This window comes from Candoia aspera, chromosome 2 (assembly GCF_035149785.1).
Source record: "Candoia aspera isolate rCanAsp1 chromosome 2, rCanAsp1.hap2, whole genome shotgun sequence".
NCBI classification, from domain to species: domain Eukaryota; kingdom Metazoa; phylum Chordata; class Lepidosauria; order Squamata; family Boidae; genus Candoia; species Candoia aspera.
The window spans coordinates 140,811,105-140,836,066 of record NC_086154.1 but is presented as its reverse complement, the minus strand read 5'-3'; the positions used below and the strand labels follow the sequence as shown (position 1 = coordinate 140,836,066).

General features: G+C 44.4%; 1 protein-coding gene across 1 annotated transcript; it reads left to right on the top strand.

Annotated features, from left to right (window-relative positions):
* The first annotated feature begins 296 nt into the window (after positions 1 to 296).
* GLI1 (GLI family zinc finger 1) lies at positions 297 to 17,542 on the top strand. The gene is made up of 11 exons (XM_063293917.1): positions 297 to 469; positions 1,491 to 1,589; positions 3,670 to 3,865; positions 5,018 to 5,165; positions 5,492 to 5,599; positions 6,920 to 7,060; positions 8,757 to 8,906; positions 10,449 to 10,613; positions 10,805 to 11,035; positions 12,525 to 12,798; positions 14,803 to 17,542. Exons 1-11 carry the CDS (start codon positions 373 to 375, stop codon positions 16,881 to 16,883), a joined length of 3,690 nt encoding a protein of 1,229 aa, XP_063149987.1. The 5' UTR covers positions 297 to 372; the 3' UTR covers positions 16,884 to 17,542.
* Positions 17,543 to 24,962: the final 7,420 nt, after the last annotated feature.

The window sequence follows — 24,962 nt, the reverse complement described above, 5'->3', positions numbered from 1 at the left end:
TAAATCTTAATATGGAACTGTCCACCTGGAAGTCACCTAAGTGAGCTTCAAGCCTGAATAAGGATTTGAATCTAAGGCTCCAAGGCCCTAGTCTGACTTCCTAACCACTACGTCATAACGGCTCTCCTCTCCCTGACAATCCTGCAAACTAAGAATCCTTTCAGATAAACAGGTACTTGGTGGATTGCGTCTTACAGCTATCCCATCACCTAAATGCTATCCCTGCACACACACACACACACACACACACACACAATATAATGGCATGCTGTCTGTCTCTCTTGCAGATCTGGATTCTTCAACAGAAGCAGTGCTACTTTCTAGCCCACCTTGCCAGATGTTCCTTTGATTGTGTTCAGCCTCTGACAAATCATGTTCAATCCAATGAACCCCCCAGTTAACAGCTACATGGAACACTGCTACCTTCGGCCTCTCCATGGGCAAGGGCAACCAAGCGCTATGGTAGAAGGTCAGTTTGGCTGAAAGAGCCTGACTTCAGAGAGTGACAATAACATCCTATCCAAGAGGGCTTTCCCGATTTCTTAAGCACCCAGGGCTCTTTCCTTGTCGGCCTGCCTAAGAGCCTTTGCAAGCTTGCAGTGGAAACCCTTTTGCAGAGCTTTCGTTGTGAGGACATGTACAGGTTCACTTCAAGTTGGATGCCCAGCCAAGTCTATGAGGTTTCCTTGCTGCTCAATGAGCCTAAAGTAGTGCTATGTGCCCCAGCTATACCAGATATATCTCAGTGGGTACACACTGAAGGGGAAGAACTCGTAATGTTAGATAAGAGGTAATTCAGATCTTGCTGAAGGCAACGTTACGGCAGAGAAAAGAGGTTGCAAGGCCATGTTTGTGCCATAGATAGAAGCAAGTGCAGAAGACCCCAGCATAATGTCTTTAGCAGGAAAATGTTATTGCTTATGTAGGACAAAATGTCATCCTACACACAAGGAAGAGGTATTAGAAGCGGAAAAATAAACTTTTAAGGAAATAAACTTCAGAGGTAATTCCTCTATCCTCACCTCCATCCTCAAAACAGCCTAGTGAGGATTAGGGAAACTCAGTTGCCCCTACTGGAATATAAAGGAAGGTGGAGCTGTGGGGTGGGAAAATGGAGAACTGGTGGTGGGAATGAGCTGTGGGGTGGGAATGAGAAAATGGAACAAAGTTGCAGTCTACATTGCAACGTTTTGTGGTGCATCTGGTTTGTTCATTATAATAGCTTAAATGGGATTGCTAAATTCAGAACAAGTATGTTGGACAAGTAGTGGGAAAAGCCAATATTGTATGCCTCATTTGTAAATTTCTGGATGTAGTTATCCAAGTACTGATAGAAATAGATTGTCAGACTAGGTGAACTTTGGTTTAACCAGCAGGACATTTCCTGATTGATGTCTCAGTTCCCATGTTTCTTTCCATCTACTTGTCCCCCCCTTCTATATCTTTCCCTACATATCTATGGCTTGCTTTGTTTTGCCTCCCCTTCCCAGGCATCAGTGATTTACCATATTACCACCAAACCAACTCAGTGGGGAATCACCACACCTACGGATTGGTACCTGGAGGCGAACATCCTTCTCATACTGATGGTAAGTTTTTTAGGGGACTGTGGGAATCTTCAGTGGACATGGGTCATGAAATGATCAGCCAATATATCCTCTTCCTTTCCCCAATAGTAATGATTTTATCTAAGGTACCCTTTTCAATCCAGTTCATTTAATTTCCATATTGGTGTGGGAGGTGAGATTTCCCTAGCAGGTGAACTGCCGCATCCTTGGCCTCTACAGATTCTAGGATGCCCACTTGATGCCCTGCATAATGGAGGAAGTCTCTCCAGTATAACTTTTCTGTTTGCAGAATTTTCTGCAGGCACATTGGAGAAAAAGTGTCTACCTGACTCGGAAATCTTTTGGTTAGCAAGGATTTGAACTGCTCCACATGACAAATCAGTCAGTTAGTGGTCTTTTTTACATTTTCCCCCTGCTTTTTTGCTTTATGAATTATTTCGATGGCAAAAAAACATGTAATACTGTAATTACCTAAATAAACAGCCACAAATATGACCCTGTGAAACTTAAACACTCATGTAGCAAGCTAAAATAAATTTTGAATCATAATAACTAAAAATAAATCCTGCAGCCTTTCAGTTTCAAAGTTATTTAAAAGATAGATAGAGCGAGGGGGGAGAGAGAGAGAGGATAGATATTTTAATATCATTAATTCATTGAAGAATTCTAGGAAACATCCTGGCAGATCTTATACATTTATTATGTATAATAAATTATACATTTATTTCGTTGTGAGAAATCCCACCATTAGTAGCTCAAGGCTCATAATAAATAAAGTCCATGTGGTATATATTGTACAACCATCATTTAAATATAAATAAAATTGTAGAATCAGTACAAAAGAAATACCTCATGAATGTTACTAAAATTAAGAATGTCAGCCTTTCAAAATGTCTTTTAAAAAAGAATGGGAAAAGAACCTTCTCTTTATTTTGAAAGCCTGACATGTAGATACTGAGTGAATCCCACCTTCATTTATCTGATCCTAAAGAAATTTCTGGGCAGGAAGTGTGATTTCTATTTACTGTTACTACTTTCAGGCAAGGACTCAAAAATATCCTCCCAAGTCTCCCAGTTATGTGCTACCATCTGTACAATACATTGCACATCAATTAAGTTTGGATACTCATTTATTCATCACTTTTTTATAATACTATTTTTTTTATTTTATTACATATGTTCTCATTTATTTTTAAATCCTATTATACTCATTATTTTTCTGTTACATACATAGATGTATTTATCAGCTCTACTATTAGATATTTTACAGTATCTGGCCTTATGGCTGTAATAAACTGATTTGATTTGATTGATTTGATTGATTTGATTGATTTGATTTGATTTGATTGAGAGAACCCCATGGAAAAATAATCCTTTAGGTTTTGGACCAGAGGTGAGGTGTAACTCAAGGATTGAAAAGCTCTTTCTCAGGATGCCTCACGATGCCTTGGAGACTGGTGTGGGGAATAGGGGCCTTCTACATGCTACAGCTACCATCAGCCACTGCCAAGGGCCAATGCTGGGAGCTACAGTTCTGTCACATCCAAAGGGCTTTAGGTTTCCCATCTCATCTCATCTCAGGAAACTAGGCATGTGGAAAAATGCATTTCCATGTTTTATTCATGTTTCCCTTATTTGTTTGTCAGCTTTATATCCTGCCTTTCTTCCAGGGCTTCAAGGAAACACAGAAAGCCCTGCCTCTTCTCATTTTTCCCTGCATGTGCAACCTTGTGAGTAGGTTGGGCTGAGAGAGATTGAGAGAGAGAGACCCAAAGGTCCTCAGTGAGCTTCCATGGCTGAAGATAGGCTTGAATCTAGATCTCTCTCGTCCTACGCTGACACCATAACCACTACATCACGCTGGTGTAACCTTGATCACATATCAGAATCTCTCCTCCCAGATCAAATCAGTTTTTCTTTCTTGGCAAAATTATATCTCTGTGATCTAGTTCATGCTAGCAGGTGGAAGATCCCAGGGCCAATTCCTGGCATTTGCAGTTAAGACTAGGAGAGAATCCTGCTTGAAACCAGGGACAACCATTGCCAATTCATGCCAACAGTCCTGGGGTTGATTGTCTTTGTTCTTCCTGTGTTTCTCCAGGTACTCGTTTTTCGACACCCCGGGGCACAGCAAAGCTGACCAAAAAGCGGGCCCTGTCCATCTCTCCACTCTCAGATGCCAGCATTGACCTGCAAACTGTCATCCGCACCTCTCCCAATTCTTTGGTGGCTTACATCAACTCTCGCTGTGCTTCAGCTGGGGGTTCCTACGGGCACCTCTCCATTGGCACTGTCAGGTAGACATGTCCTTCAGGTAGACAGCCTCCAGGGACTGCAACGCCAATTGCCGACTTGTATAGGAAGTTGGAGCCTTCTTAGTTTAATATTAACATTACCCATGTTATGCAGAAAGATAGATGCCTTCCCAAAGTGGCATCAACCAAATGCCTTACTAGAGCCACTCTGAAGCAGAATCAAGCCAAGATTGATCTTTGTTGAAAACTCCATCCCAAACCCAGCCACAGAACTGGGCAGCCTGCTAGGACTGACCAAGGTCATCCTGGTAACTTACCCCTTAATTACCCAATGCTTTAGACTCACCTGAATTTGTTTGTTGGTTTAAAAGATTTCTATGCCACCTTTTCAAAAAGATGGCTATGAGAGAAAAACTATTATCGCTGTCCAGTAGGTGGACGGGCAGAGAAAATGAGAGAAGGAAAGAAAGAAGAAGAGAGTATATGTAAATTACAGTCAAGGTATCATAACATTGCTTCTTAAAGAAGACCAGAGCACTGAAAAAACAAAAGACAAAACCGTAAATAGTAAAAACCAGAAGAGCAGCAGAATCATACTCAGGATAAGTCTGCTGAGTGTAAGATAAACTAAATATGTGAATGGGAAACAAATATACTTTGAACAAAATACTGTAGGCACAAAATAATTTTCGGGCATACCCCATCAGAAGTTTTAGCAGCCCCAAGGTTTATGCCGAGAAGAACTAGAAATTTGCCTTGCTTTAAAGAAGAAGGGGAAAAAAACCCAAAGAGTCCCAGGTGAAAAAAAGGTGAAAGGTCCCCTATGCAAGCACCGAGACCCTTTGGGGGGACGCCGCTTTCGCAACGTTTTCTTGGCAGACCATAGCGGGGTGGTTTGCCATTGCCTTCCCCAGTTGTCACCTTCCCCAGCAGGCTGGGTGCTCATTTTATCCAGCTTCCACTGGGATCCAACTCAGGTCCCAGGGAGAGTTTTGGTTGCAATACTGCCGCCTACCACTCTGAGCCACATGAGTCTCAGGAACTTGCATTTTCTTTCCACAGCACCTTCACCATTTTAGTTGCACTGCTGTGAAATCAGTAGCGCACAAACGTAGCCCTTGTTACTCTTATAACGCTAGGCAAATGACTTCTTGGGAAACAGTTGCTTCATGCTTTCTTTTCTCATCCCTACAGCCCTTCACTTGGGTTCCAGAAACCTCAAGGCATGTCCTTTGGCCACAACCCCACAACAGTCCCCTGTGGGCCTCATGAACACGTGGCTGGCCGGCCAGGGGTGATGCACCATATGCCACCCCCCCGTGGGATGCTGAAGCACTGCCAGGTAAGAGGGTGCCCATCTAGCCCTTTGCGACCTGCCACCCTAAAGCAGGCAGACACCAGATGCCTCCAAGACAGCAGCAGCATGCTTGTTATGCAGAACACTGAGACCTGAGGGAAAAGACAGAGTGAGAGGGAAAAACCTGCCATCAGAAAGGCTTAAGTCCCTTGGGGTGCCCCAGCACCCTGGGTAGGCTTAGAGAGATCCACTGCATTTGTTTGGGAGAGGAAAATGGGGGGCTGTGGAGACCAGAGGGAGAGTGTTTGGGGCTGGGGCCACAGCTGGAGGGGGCGCCATCACCTGGAGCTCTCGCCGTCTCTCTCCCACAGCTGAAGTCAGAGTCCAGCCTGGGTAGCCCGCTGGATGCCCTGAGCACCAAGTGCCTGGAGGAGTGCTCGGAGGGTGACATTTCCAGCCCGGCCTCTACGGGGACACAGGTAACAGCAGGCCACGGCAATGTGCTCATGGGCCCACAGATGCCCCCCTCTCCCCACCCATTGCCCGGGGACTGGCTCGTTGGGTTGAAGAGGAGGAAGAGAGTGACCAGAGACTGATCTCTCTCACAGACAGTGTTACACAAAACGTTCGTGCTGGTGTGATTCTCCCCTCAACCCCCATATCTCACAGGTGGCTCAATTAATCTCAGTATGGCCATTGCACGCCATCGCTGCTTTTGACTTCTTAATAGTGGAGAGAAGAACCACTCTGGACATGGGAAAGCTTTCCCTGAGGGGAGGCTGGGGAAATTTCTTAGGTTTGAATTCTTTCATGTGAAAAAATTGAAAACATTTTAGATTAAAAAAAATGTGTGAAGAAGGGCAACAGTTCGATAGTGCAGCTCATCCATAGGAAGTGCCACATAGGAGAAGAATCCCACCATAAGTATCTGCATGGGCTTGGGTTGTTGGCTGGCGTCTGCTCTGGCTGGGGCATCTGTAGCAGTGGTGAAGCTCCGCTGAGAGACAGCCGGCACAACACATTCTGCAGGGACTGTTTAATATACTGTTATTTAGGGCTGCAATTAAATCAGTAACGGTATGGCAAGAGATTGGTTTCTTAGTCTGACAGTAAAAGACACCCGCCCATGCAAATGATTTATGTTTTCACCCAGTCTATTCATTCAAGGAATGCCACTCAGGGCCATCTGAAAAACACTTCCAGTGGATTAAATTTTAGCCTGGTGCACTGATCTGGGTTCAAAGGGGAAAAGGTGGATTGGAGCACATGTGGGCACATACATTGGACCCACTGGCACCTCCTTAAATCGAACACATCTTTTCCTGGGATCACATGGTGCTGTGGCACAAGCCCAAGATTCGGCTTCTTTAAGAAGTTGCCATCAGGTGCAACAGGCATGCCCACACAGGTTTTGGATCACCTTCTTCCCTTGAAATCCAGGTCTCTGCACAGCCCTGTGAAATACTTTAGAGGCGGCCTGATTCTGCAATCCAGCAGGCAACCATCATCCAGGGTCCTTACTAGCCTTACTGCCTGAGATGCCCTGGACTGAATCTAGGCCTTTCTGCATACCAAACACGTGCTTAACTAGGGAATGATGGCTCCTCGCTCTGCCCCAAAATCAAAGCACATCAGCCATATGGTGGGTAAGAAGTCACTAAGAGGAGACTCAATCATGGAACCTTTGTTGGAGTAAGAGTGGGGAGAACTGTCTTTTGGTGAACTGAAGTGAAAGAAAATCTCTAGTGAATTTTCCCAGAGTATCTTTGAATATGCACTCTATCTTATTTCCATCCCAGGACCCCTTACTAAGTGTGCTTGATCCACGGGATGAATTGGAGAAGGAAGACGGGAAGGTGGAAGCTGAAGTGGTATACGAGACCAATTGCCACTGGGAAGGATGTGCCAAGGAGTTTGACACTCAGGAACAGCTGGTGCATGTGAGTTGACAGGGTGCCACAGTGTGTTCAGGGTTGGAGGGGGGCCTTTAAGTAGACTGGAAAAGGCCCTGTTCCAATAAGCTATTCAAAATGCATCTCGGAAAGAACCCTGTTTTGCTTTTATATAGTATTCTGGTGAGAAGGCGGGATAAGTATTAACCATCAGTAATGATAGAGAATTCTGTTGGCAGTCTCTGCCTTTGTAAGGTTGTGACTTCTGCAACATTTGTTTGCATAAGAAAGTGACACCAAAGTGGATCTCCTGGGTCTGCAGCATAAGGCTGCACAGAAATGTGGAGACTTCAGAGTTATTCAGCCTTCCTGATTTGATTTGATTTATTTATTTTCTATCCTTCCTTTATTATTTTTATAAATAACTCAAGGCTGCAAACATACCTAATACTCCTTCCTCCTCCTATTTTCCCCACAACAGCAACCCTGTGAGGTGAGTTGGGCTGAGAGTGACTGGCACAAGGTCACCCAGCCGGCTTTCATGCCTAAGGCGTGACTGGAACTCTCGGTCTCCTGGTTTCTAGCCTGATGCCTTCACCACTAGACCATGATCTCATAGGATGAACCCAAAGGAAAGCCCAGTCTCTGCTTTCTTAGGGAATTTTAAAATAGATGGCTTTAACTGGGGAACTGTAGTATGGTGAAGGCACTAAGAATATTCACAGAATTATAGGCACAGTATGCTTAGTACGAGAGCAAGTTTGGTGTAGTGTTTAAGGCATCAGGCTAGAAATCAGGAGACCGGGAGTTGTAGTCCTGCCTTGGGCACAAAGCCAGCTGGGTGATCTTGGGCCAGTCACTGTCCCTCATCCCCAGGAAGGAGGCAATGGCAAACCACTTCTGAAAAACCTTGCCAAGAAAACTGCAGGGACTTGTCCAGGCAGTCTCTGAGAATCAGAGTTTCAGTGTTTAATTGAACAGATTAAAAAAATAGTACACCAACTGAAGTTTACAGTGTGAGTTGGCCCTATGTTATGTTCCTCATCTCTGTTCAAAGCTAAGAAACAGTTTGATATCCATCTGTTACGTGTGAAAGATTGTCCACTTCTTTCAAGCTGCTAAGAATGTTACTTTTATTAATGCATAAGATCATAGAAATTTGTTTGTGCCCTTCCTTTCCATAAAGACTTGCATGCAATCATGCCATTTTTTCCCTTCATAACAGTCCTATAAAATAGGTTACGATATGATTTATTTTCCCAAGGAGTTTCATGGCTGAGCAGACCAACATTAGGAGCTAGAAGTATGCAATTTCTAATATGATTTAAAAGCCAGACTTTTATCTTTTATAATTTTCCTTTATTAATTACCTCTCACTATAGCCCTGTAAGCAACATACCTCAATGCAGCCAACAAGCTGAAAAGACAGAACAATTAAATAATACTGTAAAATGTCAAAATGTCAAAACAAACATCCAGTACATTAACCCAGAAATGGCTAATCTATTAAAAGGGATACAAGAACCATCATGACATGTGTAACAAACACTACTGGATCGTTGTATTACATGTGTGTAAAGCAATTTTTTTAAAAAAAATAATTCGATTTAATCTCGCCAGTTTGCAGTCCTGCGTATAATGGATGGAACCTGAAACCACTTCTCCTCCTGAAATTGGGTGAATTCTGAAGTAGTTGCTGCCACTTAATTCTGGTCTTTGTGCTTCTTTCTCTCTAACATTGCAGCACATTAACAATGAGCATATCCACGGAGAAAAGAAGGAGTTTGTGTGCCACTGGCACGACTGCTCACGGGAACAGCGACCCTTCAAAGCTCAGTACATGCTGGTCGTCCACATGAGGCGCCACACAGGAGAAAAGCCTCATAAGTGCACAGTAAGACGGACAAGCACAAACAGCTGGCATCTGAACTGGCTGGCATATCTAAAGCGAGAGGCAGGGTGCTAGAGCCATGGGCATCTGCAGGGAGGGCAGGCGACCAATATGCATCATGGCGTCATGACACATATGCCATAAACTTTGCATTTGCATCAGGCATCAGGGTGCAAGTACATAACTGGTAGGATTTGCACCCTGACATAGGCTGACCATACGTACCGTTTTGAATGGGATAGTCCCATTTTTTTAACATTTCCCAACTGTCCTGTTGTTTTAATATAAATGTCAATTTTGTCCCTTTTTAAAAAAAACGTTGGGGCCTTTATTGGGAAAAGCGGGAAAAAAATGAAATTGAAATTGAAAAGGAGGCTGACTTACCCATTGGCAGTAGTTCTCAATCTGGCGGGAAACCTAGAGCGGAACCACAGGAACAGCTGGCTGGCGGTGAGCAAAAGGAAGAGTCACTGCCGCCAATCAGTGCAGTGGAAGTTGGTCGGAAAAGCGCACTCAGCCGGTTGGGTCTCAGGCCAAAATGGAGGGAATAAAATAAAATAAAAGGGCATGCCAGAGAGGAACAGGTTGTCAGGGACTCCTCCATTCCTGTTCTTCTGCCCCAGCTCGCTGCCACCTTCGGCCCTCCTGTGCTTCTCCAGCCTACTGCTGCCTCCGTTCCTGTCCTTCCGTCCCAGCTCGCTGCCACCTTCCACTCTCCTGCGCTTCTCCAGCCTGCTGCCGCCTCCTTTTAACCCCATCCCGTTTTGCCATCCCAATGTCCCGTTTTTGTCTCAAGGAAATATGGTCAGCCTACCCTGACATCACTGCACTTGTGTTGTCATTTTTGCAGCACTGTGGCTGGCTGCAGATCTGCTGGTTAGAGCACTTCCACTTGATATTGTTTCTACTCCCCAGACGCTCCAGTTAGTTCTGCAATCAGTTCATGATCCTCTTTATTTTCTGCCGGCCCCAGAATACTAAGAACACCACAAGCCAAACAGCACTTCATCCAACCAAAGCAGAGTACTAAAATCGTAATTCAGTCAGTGCCACAATCCCTGAGCTACTGCAGTTCCTGAAGAAACAAAAGCCCCTGGAAAAAATAAATTGCTAACCCCAAGCCCACTCCACCCCAGTGTTTTCAGTGCATGCAATATATGTTTGGCCATTTTGCAAAAAAATAAACCTCAGCTATTAGGAAGAGCTGCCTTGCTTTCAAGATATAATTCTTCCTGCATAAGAATTCCCATCGAAAGCTGTGATGCCAACATCACACTGGAATTTTGCAGCCAGGCACTTTTTCCATCAACCTTGACTGTAAGTTGCCTTGTAGAACCTCTATATGTAGGATTTGTACAGGATTATAATTGGCTTCGCTGATAAAGTTGCCTATGAAATTTACCAGATAACTAGAATCAGGAGGCAGAATAAGATAAGAATTTGAGTAAATGAGGAAACGTTTTAACCTGGCTAAACCACAAATGAGGATTTGAAGAGGGCTCACCTTCTACCACGCAGCAAGTCTCTCTCCTTGCTATCTTACAGTTTGAAGGCTGCAATAAGGCGTACTCACGGCTGGAGAACCTCAAGACCCACTTGCGCTCCCATACTGGTGAGAAGCCTTACGTCTGCGAGCATGAGGGCTGCAATAAGGCTTTCTCTAATGCTTCTGACCGGGCCAAGCACCAGAACCGGACACATTCCAATGAGGTATGGACAACTGTTTGAGGTAAGCCTTGACTTTAGGGCCTGATGTAGACTTGCTCCAAAAAGGAGGCACACCATATGGTCTTGGGTATATATTGCCTTGCCATAATGCAAAAAAGGTAAAGCAGCATTCTGTGCCCCGACAATACCCCATGCTCCACCTGTATCCTAATGGCCTGTTTGTATTCTGGCAGAAACCCTATGTCTGTAAGATCCCAGGCTGTACCAAACGCTACACAGATCCCAGCTCACTGCGGAAGCATGTCAAGACAGTGCATGGGCCAGACGCACATGTCACCAAGAAGCACCGTGGAGACACTGTACCCACCAGTCGGGCTCTGGCTCTCCATGGTGACATGAAGCAAGAGAAAGATAGCGAGGTCAGGAAGGAAGAGGGCAAACTCATGGTACCTGATGCTAACGTGGTGAGCAGCATGGGGAGGAAATGGAGAGAAGGGTGGGAGAAGCGGACATTAGACTACAAGGGGTGTTTGGTGGGCAGGTTGGGGAAATACTGAGGTTGGGTTTAGGGCCAGACTTTCTTGAATTCAGAGAACACACCAAAGGCCAATTCCCACATCACTTAACTCTTATGGCAAAAACAAAGATGTGTGAAACGTTCTTTAACAAACAACTACACATATGGAAAGCAGACCTGGAGACAAGAAAGAGAAATCAAAGCACTTTGTTTTCCACATCTGAACTGTATATGTTCAGAAATTGGTATAGTATGTGTGCGTCACCCTAAGAATCTTTTTTATTGTGTTAAATAAAAACACGGGTTAGTCTTTAAGTCTCTAAAAGGGGAAGGGGCTTGAAAGCATGACCTTGTGCCACTTCAACAGTCAGAGAAATTTGAATCAGATTTCTTTTAACTGAGGTGTATAGTTTTGATATATTACATAACAACTGAGACTTGTTGCAACGTGGCAACCACCCCACAGTTACTGAAAGCAGAATTCATTTTGCAAAACACACACACGCAAGTTGCACAGTTCACCCATTTTAGTTTTTCTATGGGCAGAATTCAAATTACTTTGCCTTAGAATTTTAGTTTAAACTTGCGGCTAGCTTTAGTACAAATATATTTCCTTGGGCATAGGTGTACCCGTGTTGCACTTGTCACATGTGCACTTGTTATCTCCAAAGACAGGAGAGAGAAAATTGGTCTTAAAGTACAGAATAAGATAAGATTTCCTCAAAGACTAGCTCCAGGATCAAACAATAAGCAAAGCTAAAACTGGTAGCATTTTTATTTATTCAGTAGCAGTTGTCCAGCAGGACTGACACCGAGCATTTAAATCTTTCTCCCTATTTTCTGTCAAAAACCTTTCCCATCCCAAAGCTGCTATTTGAGGCCTATACGCTATTTAACTATCATGGTTCTCTCCCCCGCCCCAAAAAAATTCTGAGCATTTATTTTGGTGAGGTAGAGATTACCTGTTTTCCGTAACAGAACGACAGTTCCAGAAAGAAAGGACCTGAGTGTCATTCCAGTTTCAATCTGCAGTGCAACCATTGAGCATGTATCTCAAGAAAGGATTACATGGCCTAAAATCATGTTCAGAGCTAGTGAGGAAAGCCTAGATGGAAGAGTTAGTAGCTGAAATGGAAAAGAAACTAGAAAGTTTGAAAACTTAAGCCAACTTTAATTTCAGTGCCCCACTGATTAACTTTTGCCCTTGTCTCTCAAGCTTATTCCCATTTATTAATTAACACTTTCATTACGGGATTTATTAATCAAAGTCAGCAGCCCCATTAAGAAAAAAAGCCTTCCTCTTTCTCACAAATCTTTGGCTTGCTGCCCAAGGCACACCTTAAGAAGGAATGTGAAGTAGTTAGCACAGAAAGCAAACTTGATCTGTAACCATCACTTCAACAATATGATGCTTCTGTATTTCCACCTCCGCCCAGAAGCCGCAGCCCAGCCCTGGGGGTCAGTCCTCCTGCAGCAGCGAACGCTCCCCCTTGGGCAGCGCTAATAACAATGACAGTGGCGTGGAGATGAACGCAAATGCAGGGGGCAGCTTAGAGGATCTGTCAGCGTTGGAGGAACCGTCTGAGCCCATGGGAACATCTGGGCTGTCGGCACTGCACAAGCTGGAGAACTTGCGCATTGACAAACTCAAGCAGCTGCGTAAGCCCCTCTCAATGAAGGGGGTCAAACTTCCTTCCATCCCTGGGGCAGGTAAGTGGGGAAGGCTTGGGGGAACTGCTAAAGCACATTTCCACCCGCTGGAAGGCAATGCAATGAACAGCTTCATCACCAACATGGCTATTCAAGAGGACAGTCGGAGCAGCCAAATCAGGGCAGCTGGAATTGCTTTTCTGAGATGTTTTTAGGAGGGACGGGAAAGCTCTCTTCCAAACACTCTTCTTCCTTTAAAGGTGCCCCAACTCTCACCTCTAAATTTTGCCTTCCTTTCCCCCTCCTTTTATTTTTTTAGTAAAAATCACTTGGGACGAGTAAACCTTACAGGACATTCTGAATCTATTAATTCGTGTTGATTTATTGCATTCACTCCAAACCAAATATTGGATTGGGCCACACAGGTTATTTGTGTAGCCCAATCCAATATTTGGATCATTTGTGTGGCCCAATAAAGCACAGCTGGGAAGGTGTTCAGGACCAAGACCAGATGTTGAGCAGGCTTCTGATAAGGTTAAAGCCCCTTCTAAGGCTGCACGGGCAGGGGGGCAGCTTTTCGTCTCCAAGGTCTTCAGGAGGACACTCCTCCACACACCCAGGAAACTTTTCCCCTCCCAGAAGTTTTGACGAAGTCTTGATGCAGTGGGAAGGAGAGAGTGTTAAAGCCTCTTCTGCGTGCTGCCCCCTTCTGTCACATCCTGACTTAGAGCTGCTGTTTTGAGAAGCCTTGTCTCTTTGAAGCCCCAGGAGCATCATGCACGTCCAGCGTGCCCAGGCTCGCAACTAGGGTCTCTCTCACCCGGGGCAAACACGGATTCCGTGCCCATTTTGGTGCCCCCCCCCCAGTGCTCATTTTGGTGCCTCCCCAGCGTGGCGCCCAGGGCACATGTTTGCCCGCCCCCAGTTGCAGCCCTGAGCACACCAGTCAGACACTCAAGCCTCAGGATAGAGGAAGCTCTATGGTCACTGAACTCAGCGGGAGGAGAGCAGTTTCCTGCGAAGACCTGCTTCCTGAATGGTCCAATAAGAGGCGGAGCCAAAGGCCTGAAGGCGGCCCAAGACCAGGGGAGGCCTGCCCCTGGGGGCAAGGGCTAATAATTGCTGGAGGAGACCCCCTTTCCCCATTTTCCCAGGCCTAGTAAGGAGGCTGTCTGTAATACCAGTAGAGCAACAGTGTTCTTGTCATGAGTACTGATGGTGAGCAGGAGGGGGCCACTATCCAGGGGGGAAAACACATGCATAGTTTAGAGAGTTTGAGCTGTCACTCAAAGAGACACAGAACAGACCCGCCTTGAGTTTTGGGGTTTATCTGTCTGGGTTTTCCCACGCTTCTTCAGTTTGGTAGGATTTTCTGTCTACTATAGCAGTAATAAAACACTAGAGACTTCTTCCTCGTCTCGGCATGGTTCTTGCTTAGTCAGGACAGTTCTGGTGGGAAGGGAAATGCAGATTATTTTATTTTACGCCAATGCTACCATCCCCGGATGGCAGGGCTGGAAAACTTACATTAAGTTCTTTTTTGTTTCCAACTTTGGTGGGGGGCCCAAGGTTGAGTATTTATTATTAATGTTATAAAAAGGTAAAGGTAAAGGTTTCCCTCGACGTAAAGTCCAGTCGTGTCCGACTCTAGGGGGCGGTGCTCATCTCCGTTTCAAAGCCTTGGAGCCAGCGTTGTCATAGACACTTCCGGGTCATGTGGCCAGCATGACTCACGGAACGCCGTTACCTTCCCGCCGAAGCGGTACCAATTAATCTACTCACATTTGCATGTTTTCGAACTGCTTGGTGTGCAGAAGCTGGGACGAGCAACGGGAGCTCACCCCGCCGCGCGGTTTCGAACCGCCGACCTTCCGATCGACAGCTCAGCGGTTTAACCCGCAGCGCCACCGCGTCCTTATTAATGTTATACTGAGTATTAATTGTATGTCTTTAGTGATTCTCCTTTTCCACTTATCAATATGATATCTTTTGAAATTAAAAAAAATACAGAATAAGGGCATTATATTCTCTGTCCTTTTAACTGGCTGCTTTGTCTTCCTGCAGGTCCTGGAAGAGAAATCCCTGGTGTGTGTGGGGGCCCCTCAGCAGCTGCTTCTCACCGGCGCATCATGGAGCTCTCATCCAGCGATTTGCCTTCCCTAACCGTGGCAGGGGACCGCCGAGGTAGCACTACCAGCACTGTCAGTTCGGCCTACACCGTCAGCCGTCGTTCTTCCCTGGTGTCGCCCTATCCGCCAGCAGGGGGCGCCCCCAATGGCGTAGGCCCACCAGACATGTATGACCCCATATCCCCCGATGCCTCGAGGCGCTCCAGTGAGGCCAGCCACTGCGGAGGGCTTCCAGGGCTGGGTAACCTAACCCCAGCCCAGCAGTACCGCCTCAAGGCCAAATACGCTGCTGCGACCGGTGGGCCACCGCCTACTCCTCTCCCCCATATGGACAGAGCCTCTCAGTCGAATCTATTAGGGGATTATTCCAGCTCCTGCTTGCCTCCTTTTGTGCATGAGCGCAGTGCTAATGATTACCATGGTTACAGTAGCACTGGAATCCTCCGTCCCCACCTGAGCCACAGTGGCCGGCGAGCTAGCGACCCCATGCAGACAGTGGCTGAGGCCCACCCTGCTCCACGAGTGCAAAGGTTCAAAAGCCTCAGCAACATGAGCCCAGCGGGTGCAGGTAGAGCCGGTGGACAAGTGACAGGGAGCACCGAGGCCAACCTGCCCCATCACCTCTTCTCCCCACGGCCACCAAGCATCAGCGAGAATGTGTTTTTGGAAGCTGCCGCTATGGAGAGCACCATCCCGGCTGGCGAGCAGGAAGTGCTGGAGATGGAACCTTATCTCGCCTACCAGGAGCGGAACTATCCGTGCCAAGCAGCAGCCATGGAGCTGCAGAGCAGTCTGGCTCACCGAGGCACCCTGAGGCTGGTGAGCAACTTGCAGATGAGTCCAGCAAGCCACGAGCAGCTAGAGGGTGGTTTTGAGCAGCCGGACTACATCCAGTCTCAGTGCCAGATGAACGTTGCTTTCCACACAGCACCGCAGTGGGACAGCAGTAGCTCAGGGATAAATCCTACATCACTCCCTGGCATGGGGCAGTGCCACTCCACCCAGTATCCAGTCTCTGATGCTAAGCACATGGGGGCGGAGCCTGCCAACCACAGTCAACAGGGGACATTCCAGTTTGGTCAGGCGCACATCAAAGCCGAGCAACAGTTCCAAGCAGCCCCTGCTGCTCTTGCATCATGCCAGAGCATGAAGCAGGTGTCATATAACCCATCTCAGCCAGTCCGTGGAGATGGTGGATACCAGCCTGAAAGCCAGCAGGGCTCTTGTTATGGCATGGGGCAGCCCCCAAGCAGGAGATCCCAGACCCCAATGTTGCAAGTCAAGGAGATGATGGTACGGAGTTATGTGCAATCACAGCAAGCACTGATGTGGGGGGAGCAGCCAGTCAGCAATGTCATGGGTGGCGTGGATGGCACAGAGAATGGGCACAGCCAGCAACATCAGCCTTACCCTGGTGCAAAGTATCCAAGCTACCCTGCCAGGCCATCACAAGCTATGGAAAACAAAGCACTTTCAAGCCCCAACAGCCAGTGTTATAATCCAAGGATGGTCCCACACCCACCTGGTGGACCAAAGCCACTGAATCGACAAAGCAACTTGAGCTATCAAGCCAGCCCTTCTTATGAAGCCCCCAATGAAGGTGGCCCCCACCACATGATGCGCTTACCACCTCTTCATAGTCCTGAAGAAGCAAGTTTTTCCATCCCAATGCACATGCAGCTGAGCAAAGCTTCTGGGCACAAGTTGATGAATACCCATCAAAGGCACCATCAGCCCCCCAGCTGTGTGGCTGAGGATCCAGGTGGGGCTTATGCTCCTGGGCTGGATGCCATTAAATCTGACTCTTTCTCTTATCTGCCAGAGGAGCAGGTGTCTAATAGTTTGGACACTCTGGACTTAGAAAACACCCACTTGGACTTCACAGCCATCCTTGATGATGCAGAGGCCCTCAGTCCTACCCCACCCGGTGGCCCAACCAACATGGCAGTGGGGGATATGAATTCCATGCTGAACTCGTTGGCAGGGGAGAACCAGTTCCTTAATACCCTTTCCTAGTGTGTTTCGACAAGGCTCTGATGACAAAGACTGCTATTTATCAGGATCAGGCTGATACAAGAGACAAGCACGCCTCTTACTGGGCTGAACTCACCGGGGAGAGAGCTGATGCTAACTAGTAACATCCAGGTTCCTTGGTACAAAATAGCATCTGCCTTATATACTCAGACGCCCTGGACAAGCTGATCTGCTGATGGAATGGGCTGAAATATAGGCAGCTATAGGAAAGGAAGTGCATTAATTCCAGTCTCTTAGTCAGAAAAGCAGAACTCAGGACTACCTAGATTTTATCTGTGGTCATTCATCTCTTCTTCCCACTAATTCCCCTTTCCCAAAGGAAACCAGTATTTTTGATAAACACCACATCCCTCCCCAAGTGCCTCTTTTCAAAATCCTCAATCTATTAGGAAACAAGAATGTTACAAAGCATTTCCTGCACAGTGTCCCAGAGTTTGTTGATGGGGTACCTCAAGTCTTTTATCACGGATATATTTATAAAAGTAAGGTTTAGATACATACCTGTTCATACATCTTTCCTTTAAAATTCACAGGGGAGGAAAGACATCTGGAGGAGCAGTATATTAGAATTACCTCTGTTGCCACATGGGATCTTTTAAGCATGCTTGTAGAACCGTCCCAGATGTTAGAATACAAATCCCATCCTCCTTGGCCATTGACCATGCTGGTTAGGGCTAACGAGTCCAGCAACATCTGGAGGACAAGAGCTGTCCCACCCTTGGAAGCTGCTGAGTCTCAGATCATCTACTAATAAATTATAGACACATGCAGGTCCATTCCCACATTTGACCCTCCCACCCATCTGCAAAGCTAGCAAAAATAACCTCACATGTCTAAGTACTGCCAATTTATCTTTTGCCATAAAATCCACAATCTAACAAAGGTATAATGCTGGGAAGGTGGACGTAATCTGTTGTCCTGCCAGAACCCTTGCTTTAGTCACGTTTGCCTACCTAACAGTTTCACACATGCCTCTCCTCCTCTTTGCCGTAGGCAATACCTGGCCACACTGCATCAAAGGTCCCCTCTGCACTGTGTTTTACATTTAAGGGCCCTTCCCCAGCCCTAGTCATGTATATGACTAGCTCTGCTGGAATGTGGTTTGAGGATGTATGGAAAATTTATGCCCATGATCCCATACAGAGAGGAGTTCCATGTGTGTATCTTCTGAGGGCTGGGATAAAGATGTCTTAGATGTATATCTAAAAAACTAGAGGTCCATGTGGGAAGCATATGTTTACAAATTCAGTCTTCATACAGATACATTCCTCAGGGAGCTGGATTTGGCTGTGGTGCCCTTTCAGTGTGAAAAGATTTGTAATGTCACATAGTGGGAAACTGGGAAATTGGGCAAAAATAGAATCCTGAACCACAAACACATGTCCATTACAGAGGGTTAAATGGAAAGCTGGACAAACTGGCACATAAGAGTAAAATGCCTATGGAACAAAAGAATATTCTTGTAGTTCAGATTAATCAATTTATAAGACAAACACCCAACATTGAGTTCACTTCTTAACCCAGCCTACAGTTCTATCCTTTTCATCCTGTCAGTTCCCTCCATGTGCACACCCCCAGTCTCAAAGAAACTTTGGAGAAAGGCAAAGGAAATCCTGCCGTATCAATGGTGTTACAAAGAAGAAACTCTCCCTACTGCTCCTTCTACAAAGATATTTTGGTTGTGTGTTGATAACCTTAGATCTGGAGCACCTGAAAAGGCTTACTCTTCATATATATTCATATATTCATGAATCCATGTTAGGTCAGATAAGATCTGTCTGGCTTATTCTCTGCTTCCAACTGCCCAGGAACTAAAGCTATGTGAGAGCCAAGAACTGAATTTTAAGCTTCAAAGTTCAGTTCTTGGCTCTCACATAGCTTTAGTTCCTGGGCAGTTGCAAGCAGAGAACAGGCCAGATAGATCTTATCTGACCTAACATAGATTCATACATGAAGAGTATGTGCTCTGTCAGCAAGCTTATGTTCTTGCCCTCCTGGTTTTTCCAAGGTCATATATACATCAAGCAGACTGGGCAAAGGGAACACAGTGGGACTTATTGAGGCAGACAATACAGTAGGAGGGAGAATCGTAACCTTAAAGGGATATCATTGTGGCATATATGCTCATCCCTCCTAAGGTAAAGGTAAAGGTTTCCCTTGACGTAAAGTCCAGTCGTGTCCGACTCTAGGGGGCGGTGCTCATCTCCGTTTCTAAGCCTTAGAGCCGGCGTTGTCTGTAGACACTTAAATTTCTGGTGTTTGTTTGTTTCCAGCAAGTGAAAAATAGGGATCCCCCTTTCAGACATGCTCAGCAGAACACAGCAAGCTATCTTGTACCAAAGCGGAACCTTGGACTGCCTAGCTCAGAACTGTTTACGTGCTGATGGGGACTCTTCAGGGTTTCAGACAGGAGACCTATCTGAGATGTCAGGGGCTGAGTTCACCAAGAAGGTATGCCTCTCCCATTGAGGCAGCATCTTCTCTCATAGTTCTGCGTATGAACTGTGGTACTTGTCCTAATGCCCCCCGCCAGCATCTTCTTCATAGCAAAAATATAAGTTAAATCTAAGAAACCAAAGAATATACCTTGTCTCTGTTTTAGCTTTCCTTTTTTAGCTTTCTGTTATACTTTAGCCTAGAAGCCAAACCAGTGCCTGTCTCTCCCTGGTGATTGTCATCTGTGGGAAGGGATAAAGGGAAGTAATAAAGCAGGGGAACCAATTCTAGGCATATCATGATGACATGTATTTTGATAGTTTGTATATAGTATATATGAGTGCGAATATTTTTTACCTATAAATCTCTCTCTCTCTCTCGCTCTCTTTTTTAGAGAAAAAAGCACCAATAAAAGGTTAATAAAACATATTTCCTCAGGAAAAAAATGAAAGCAAAGCTAAACTCTTCATTTAATAAATATAGCAAGACACTCAAGACACTGAGGGTCATCAACTAAGCCTTCATTTTGGTGAACAGCCGCTCTTGTCCCCAAACATTTCACTTTTCTTTAAGGCCATGAAAGTGAACCCCCGGTCCCAGGACCACATCCATTTTCTTCCCCGAACAAGGCTAGGAAATTCACACTGGCTGGCTGTGAAGGGCCCAGCCAATCAGTGCCCTGAAGATCTGGTGCACTACAAAACCACAGCAGAGGAGATTACTTTGATTCTTTGATGAAAAGGATCACCAGGAGGTGAATGGTGATTTCAGTGGGAGGAAACAAGCCAAGAATGCGATGGGAGGAACAGGGATTAGCAGTCGCTAGCACTTCTCAGACAAATTATTGCGGAGGGAATATGACACCAATCTTTCCTGGGCAAAGGTGCAGAAGTGGTTTGTCATTGCTTTCTTCCAGGATGTTCTTTTGATTTTCCAATCTAACTTAACAGCTGTAGTGTTTCCTAATGAGTCCCATCCAAATATTAACCAGGTCTAACTCTGCTTAGCTTTCAAGCCCAGACAAGTACAGTAAGGTAATCCTATTCTCGCTGTGCAATCCAATGTTGGAAATTGAGTGTTTTCATTACATGGATCAGATGTGAATCTGATTCTTACATTGATCTGATTCACCTCCTGGTGATCCTTTTCATCAAAGAATCAAAGTAATAATCTCCTCTACTGGCATCGCAACCAACGGCATAGTCCTACATATGAGCTGTGGTTTTGTAGTGACACAAAGAGCAGCTAATTAGCAGTCTACAAATTTCTAGTGAAAACCAGCACCAGATCTTCAGGGCACTGGTTGGCTGGGCCCTTCACAGCCAGCCAGTGTGAATTTCCTAGCCTTGTTCGGGGAAGAAAATGGATCATGTGCCTACTGTGGAAGCACTCAGTGAGCATCCATAGTAGTTCAGTGCTAAGGAGACATTCCCCCTTTTTGGGGGAGACGGGCGGTGAAAGAAATTTGAAACAAACAAACAAACAAACAAACAAACATATATATATATATATATATATATATATATATGCACTATTTATGTTCTGAATACAGTTCAATGGTCAAGAAAGGCTTAAGCAAGCTGCTGGTGACAGACATCTCTAAAGCACCTGAGAAAAATGTGAGAAAAGCTGCATCTGAAGTCTCTGGCCAATTTCCTCCTTGGCGTATTTGTTAAGATATAGGCGGCTGGTCATGCTTCCTGACGTGCTTGTACAACGGAATTATTATCAAGATTTATTTGTGAAGCTGAAAACATGCTAAGAAGTCAAAACAGGTTTTTAAGTGCCATATATGAAACCATCAGTTATAAAAAAATGAAACCTTTCCCCTAAGGCCAGCAATGTCTCATTTCGTTAGTGTAGGTCAATCTTTCTCGACCTTTGCTGGCTGGGGAATTCTGGGAGTTGAAGTCCACATATCTAAAAGTTGCCAAGGTTGAAAAACACTGGTGTAGATCACAGCACTCCTGTGATGAATTTTTTGAACTTGATTCTTCTAATGCAAGTCAGATTTTCGGAGGATTCATTGTATGAGATGGGGAGATGAGATGATTTGGGAGCACTAAAGGAAGTTATGCATGAGATTCAGATTGAGAGAGGTAATGGGACCATGTTTTTTCCCTTTGGTTGGTATCCATCAATTAACAGCTATAAGGCTGGCAAAAATTAAATATTTTTTTGTGAACAGATGAAAGAAAGCTTCCTCTTGTTTGGACATTTATAAAATAGTTAAAGGAATAAAATATCTGCTAGGAAAAAAAACAGCAACAATGAATTTTCCCCAACTCATCTCAATACACATCTAAAAGATAAACGAGATCCCTAAAATGCCACATTTGGCCTAAAACAATACAGCAGAGATGGATCGTCCAACAATCTTTTTATTATAGAACACTTTCCCTGGCCAATCACAAATCTCACTGAGAAAGATAGGTCATAGGCTGTGTGAGCCAGAGGATTCAGAGTCATATTTGTTTGTTTTCAAACCAGTTCTAAACTATAGTTTTGTAAAGGACTGGGGTTCTGTTAATAAAGAAATAGTCAAACACTACCTTGATGAAACCATGATTCCCAGGTTATTTGGCAAGAAATGATAGCAATTTCAAAGGGAATTTCAATTTTATTTTGGGGGAAACACATGTGCCCTAATAATAAGTTAGAAGGCATCTCCTTAAAAAGACTTTGCCTGTGCTAGCAGAAGTTCATGGGATTTGTAGTCTAACACATCTGATGGGCAGCAAGTTGGTGAAAGCAATCCTGAAGGATTATGGTTTCAAGAGTAGAGAGAGGATTTGGTTGCTACACTGGATAGGAGACTGTAAAGGTCTAGGCTGGCATGACAAGGGCATCAGCCTATACAGAGAGCGCGTAAGGACTCTCCCAAGGACATGGAATGTACAATAATGTATGGACTGAAGGAATAAGCTGAATGCTCTTCTTCACAGATTTGTCTGGATTGGAATCTGCATCTAAACAGCTGTGTCCGATTTGTGGGACTAAAGTCAATGTGCTGCTAACCATATGATTTCTCTTTTAACGTTCTCACCAGTTGTTGTTGTTGTTTACTTGGCTATGAATAGGACATCTTTTTGCTAAGGTATACCAGCTTAAAACTTTGACCAAGTAAAAAATCTTGGAGGAGGAAGATGCAGAGATCCATTTTTCCTAGTAAAACATAGTCCTGAACTTGATGACAAACTGTGCTGCTGTGAGTAGTACAGAGAGCTTTGCAGCACCAATGCTTCCTTCAGAAATAGATCATCTGTGATCCAATATGCCTTGAGAATAAGCAATCCATATCCAAGACAAGCATCAACAAAGTCATTCAGCACCTGTGGTCACAAATATGCTAGCAAATTCGTTAAGAAGCAGCTCTACCACCTGATTCTGGTATACCATGTCCTCTACCAGGCTAGCTGCATCTCGCTCATGCCGCAACAGCGTGGGCCCAAAAACAATGCCAATGTTCTGAGTTGTCATCCGGTTGGTATTTGAGTGATCCATCACCCTGAAGGGGAAAAAAGCTGTAATGAGAACATCACACTCTTTTGGTTCCCTTTCAATGCATCCATTGCTAAAGCAGACAACCAGATTTAATTGGGATTTGATTTCTGAAACAAAACATGCTGATAACCATTTTCATTGACCTGAAATCCATTTTTCCTAGTCCTTTATGCAGATAGGTGAAAGAAAAATATGTAACGTATGCTTTTTGATGAACTGTGCTGGTCAGACGTGGGAAGATGTCTGTACCTTCATATGCAGGCAGCGCTGTGTGGTTGGCAGAGACTTGAAGTTTTGCAGTGAATGTTAGATAGATTGTATGATGCAACAAAGATATGTACTGGAAAATGAACGCATCAAAGGTATCTTGACAGAGAAATGGAGTGAACAATTTTAATTTCCACATAAAAGGTAAGAAATTTAAGCAAGGGAATTTGTGTATCTTATTTTCTAAAATTGACAAAATTTTAAGACATACAAATCCTGGTAGAAAGATAGTGGGGAATATGTGTTGCAAAATACAAAAAATGTGTAAGAGTGTGCTTCTGCCCTCTTTTAATATGGAAGTGAGATTGATATGTTAGGAGAACCATAAAATAAAATTAATATAGAGGGAATGGGTAACTTAAAAAGTGTGTGTGATAAAACAAGAAGAGAAGGTACTAAGAAAGAATGGATGATGAATGAATTTGGACTGAATACAAAAGTGAGTGACTAATATGAAAGAAGTATGTTGAGATGGTTTGGTTATAAAAAGAACAAATGAAGATTTAATAGCAAAACAAATATATGAAAGAAATGCTGAGAGGAAAGGGACTAAGAAAGTCATGGTTAGATGGAGTTGATTAGATCCTCAGAGAAATAAGAAGAATAAAAGGTAACGTATAAATCAGTGTTTGGATGTAATGGAAGTGAGGATTCCTTGCAAGGATAGAAATATATGGAGAGGTAAAGTAAATGTTATTGATATAACTTAGATTTTCATTTTTTTCTTTTCTCTAACCTGCCTTTAATTTCTTTTGTTACTACAGTACTTCTTTCTCTTCTTCTGCACTTTGTATAATATTGTTTACTCCAAAAGGGAATGCCTTCATGTATGTTTTTTTTTTTTTTTGCTATCTTTACACTTCTCATGGAAGAATCTTTAAAGAATCAGAAACTCACTGTTACTATCCTTCTATAGCATAGAAGAAAACAGAGTCCTTTGTAATCTCTTCATTCACACATACAGTACATGTTTTCCTCCTCCTACTCAGAGCACTGAGGAGCAAGGTGATGGAATCCAAACCATCAACTTCTATGATCCTGATGTTAGAATACACCATGGTGCTTACTTTACAGTAGATATGGTCACATTCTAGTGAAGTAAATGGACTTTGCTAAATAACCAATCAAGGACACATCGGTTAGGGGCAACAAATCATAATAAGAGAAAAGAGAAGACAAAGTGTGTGGAATTACTTCTTCCACAAAGCAACCTTTGGACATCCTGTTATTTCTATTTCCATATTCTCAAAGTTAGCTTCAGGATCAAATCCTGCAGAGCAAGGATTTCCATTTAAGTTCCCTTTCAGAAGGCAAAATATGAGGTTCTACTACATCACATCTGATATGCTGTGTCACTCCCAGGAAATGTCAACCCAAATGTTCAACTCAACTTTCCTACCAGATTCTCAGATTCTCATGACTGATGATTCTGTATGAAGTTGGAGACTCCACTGCAATTTTGGTCAGGAGGAGATGGGACTGCCTGGAACAACCTCTATCGGTGCCCAGGATCAGTGGCAGTATTCAAAGCCTGCAGGTCTTCCAAGAACTTTCTATCTGGCAGTGTAGTACAAGTTGCAACAGCAAAACCACTGATACTTTCTACTTGAATGAGAAAAGAGTCTCTGACTCTTCTCCAGCTGATGCTACAATTCTGATATATTACTGGGGATATGGCATTCATAGTAAAGTACCTGATGGGAACAGTAGCACTTTGGCCAATCAATCATCTCAGCCTTAAGCACAACAGTATCTATGACTAGGAAGTAGACATTACTCTAATGTAGTTTTTTTTTTTCCAAACTGTGCACTCTACCATAGTCCTCTTTGCCTCACAAAAAATGCTCAGTTCCC

Excerpts from the sequence above, each read along its gene's own strand:
- GLI1 (XM_063293917.1), top strand. The coding sequence starts at position 373 with ATGTTCAATCCAATGAACCCCCCAGTTAACAGCTACATGGAACACTGC. Across the intron at positions 11,036-12,524 it reads TGGTACCTGATGCTAACGTG|AAGCCGCAGCCCAGCCCTGG; the intron begins GTGAGCAGCATG and ends ACCTCCGCCCAG. Across the intron at positions 12,799-14,802 it reads TCCTTCCATCCCTGGGGCAG|GTCCTGGAAGAGAAATCCCT; the intron begins GTAAGTGGGGAA and ends GTCTTCCTGCAG.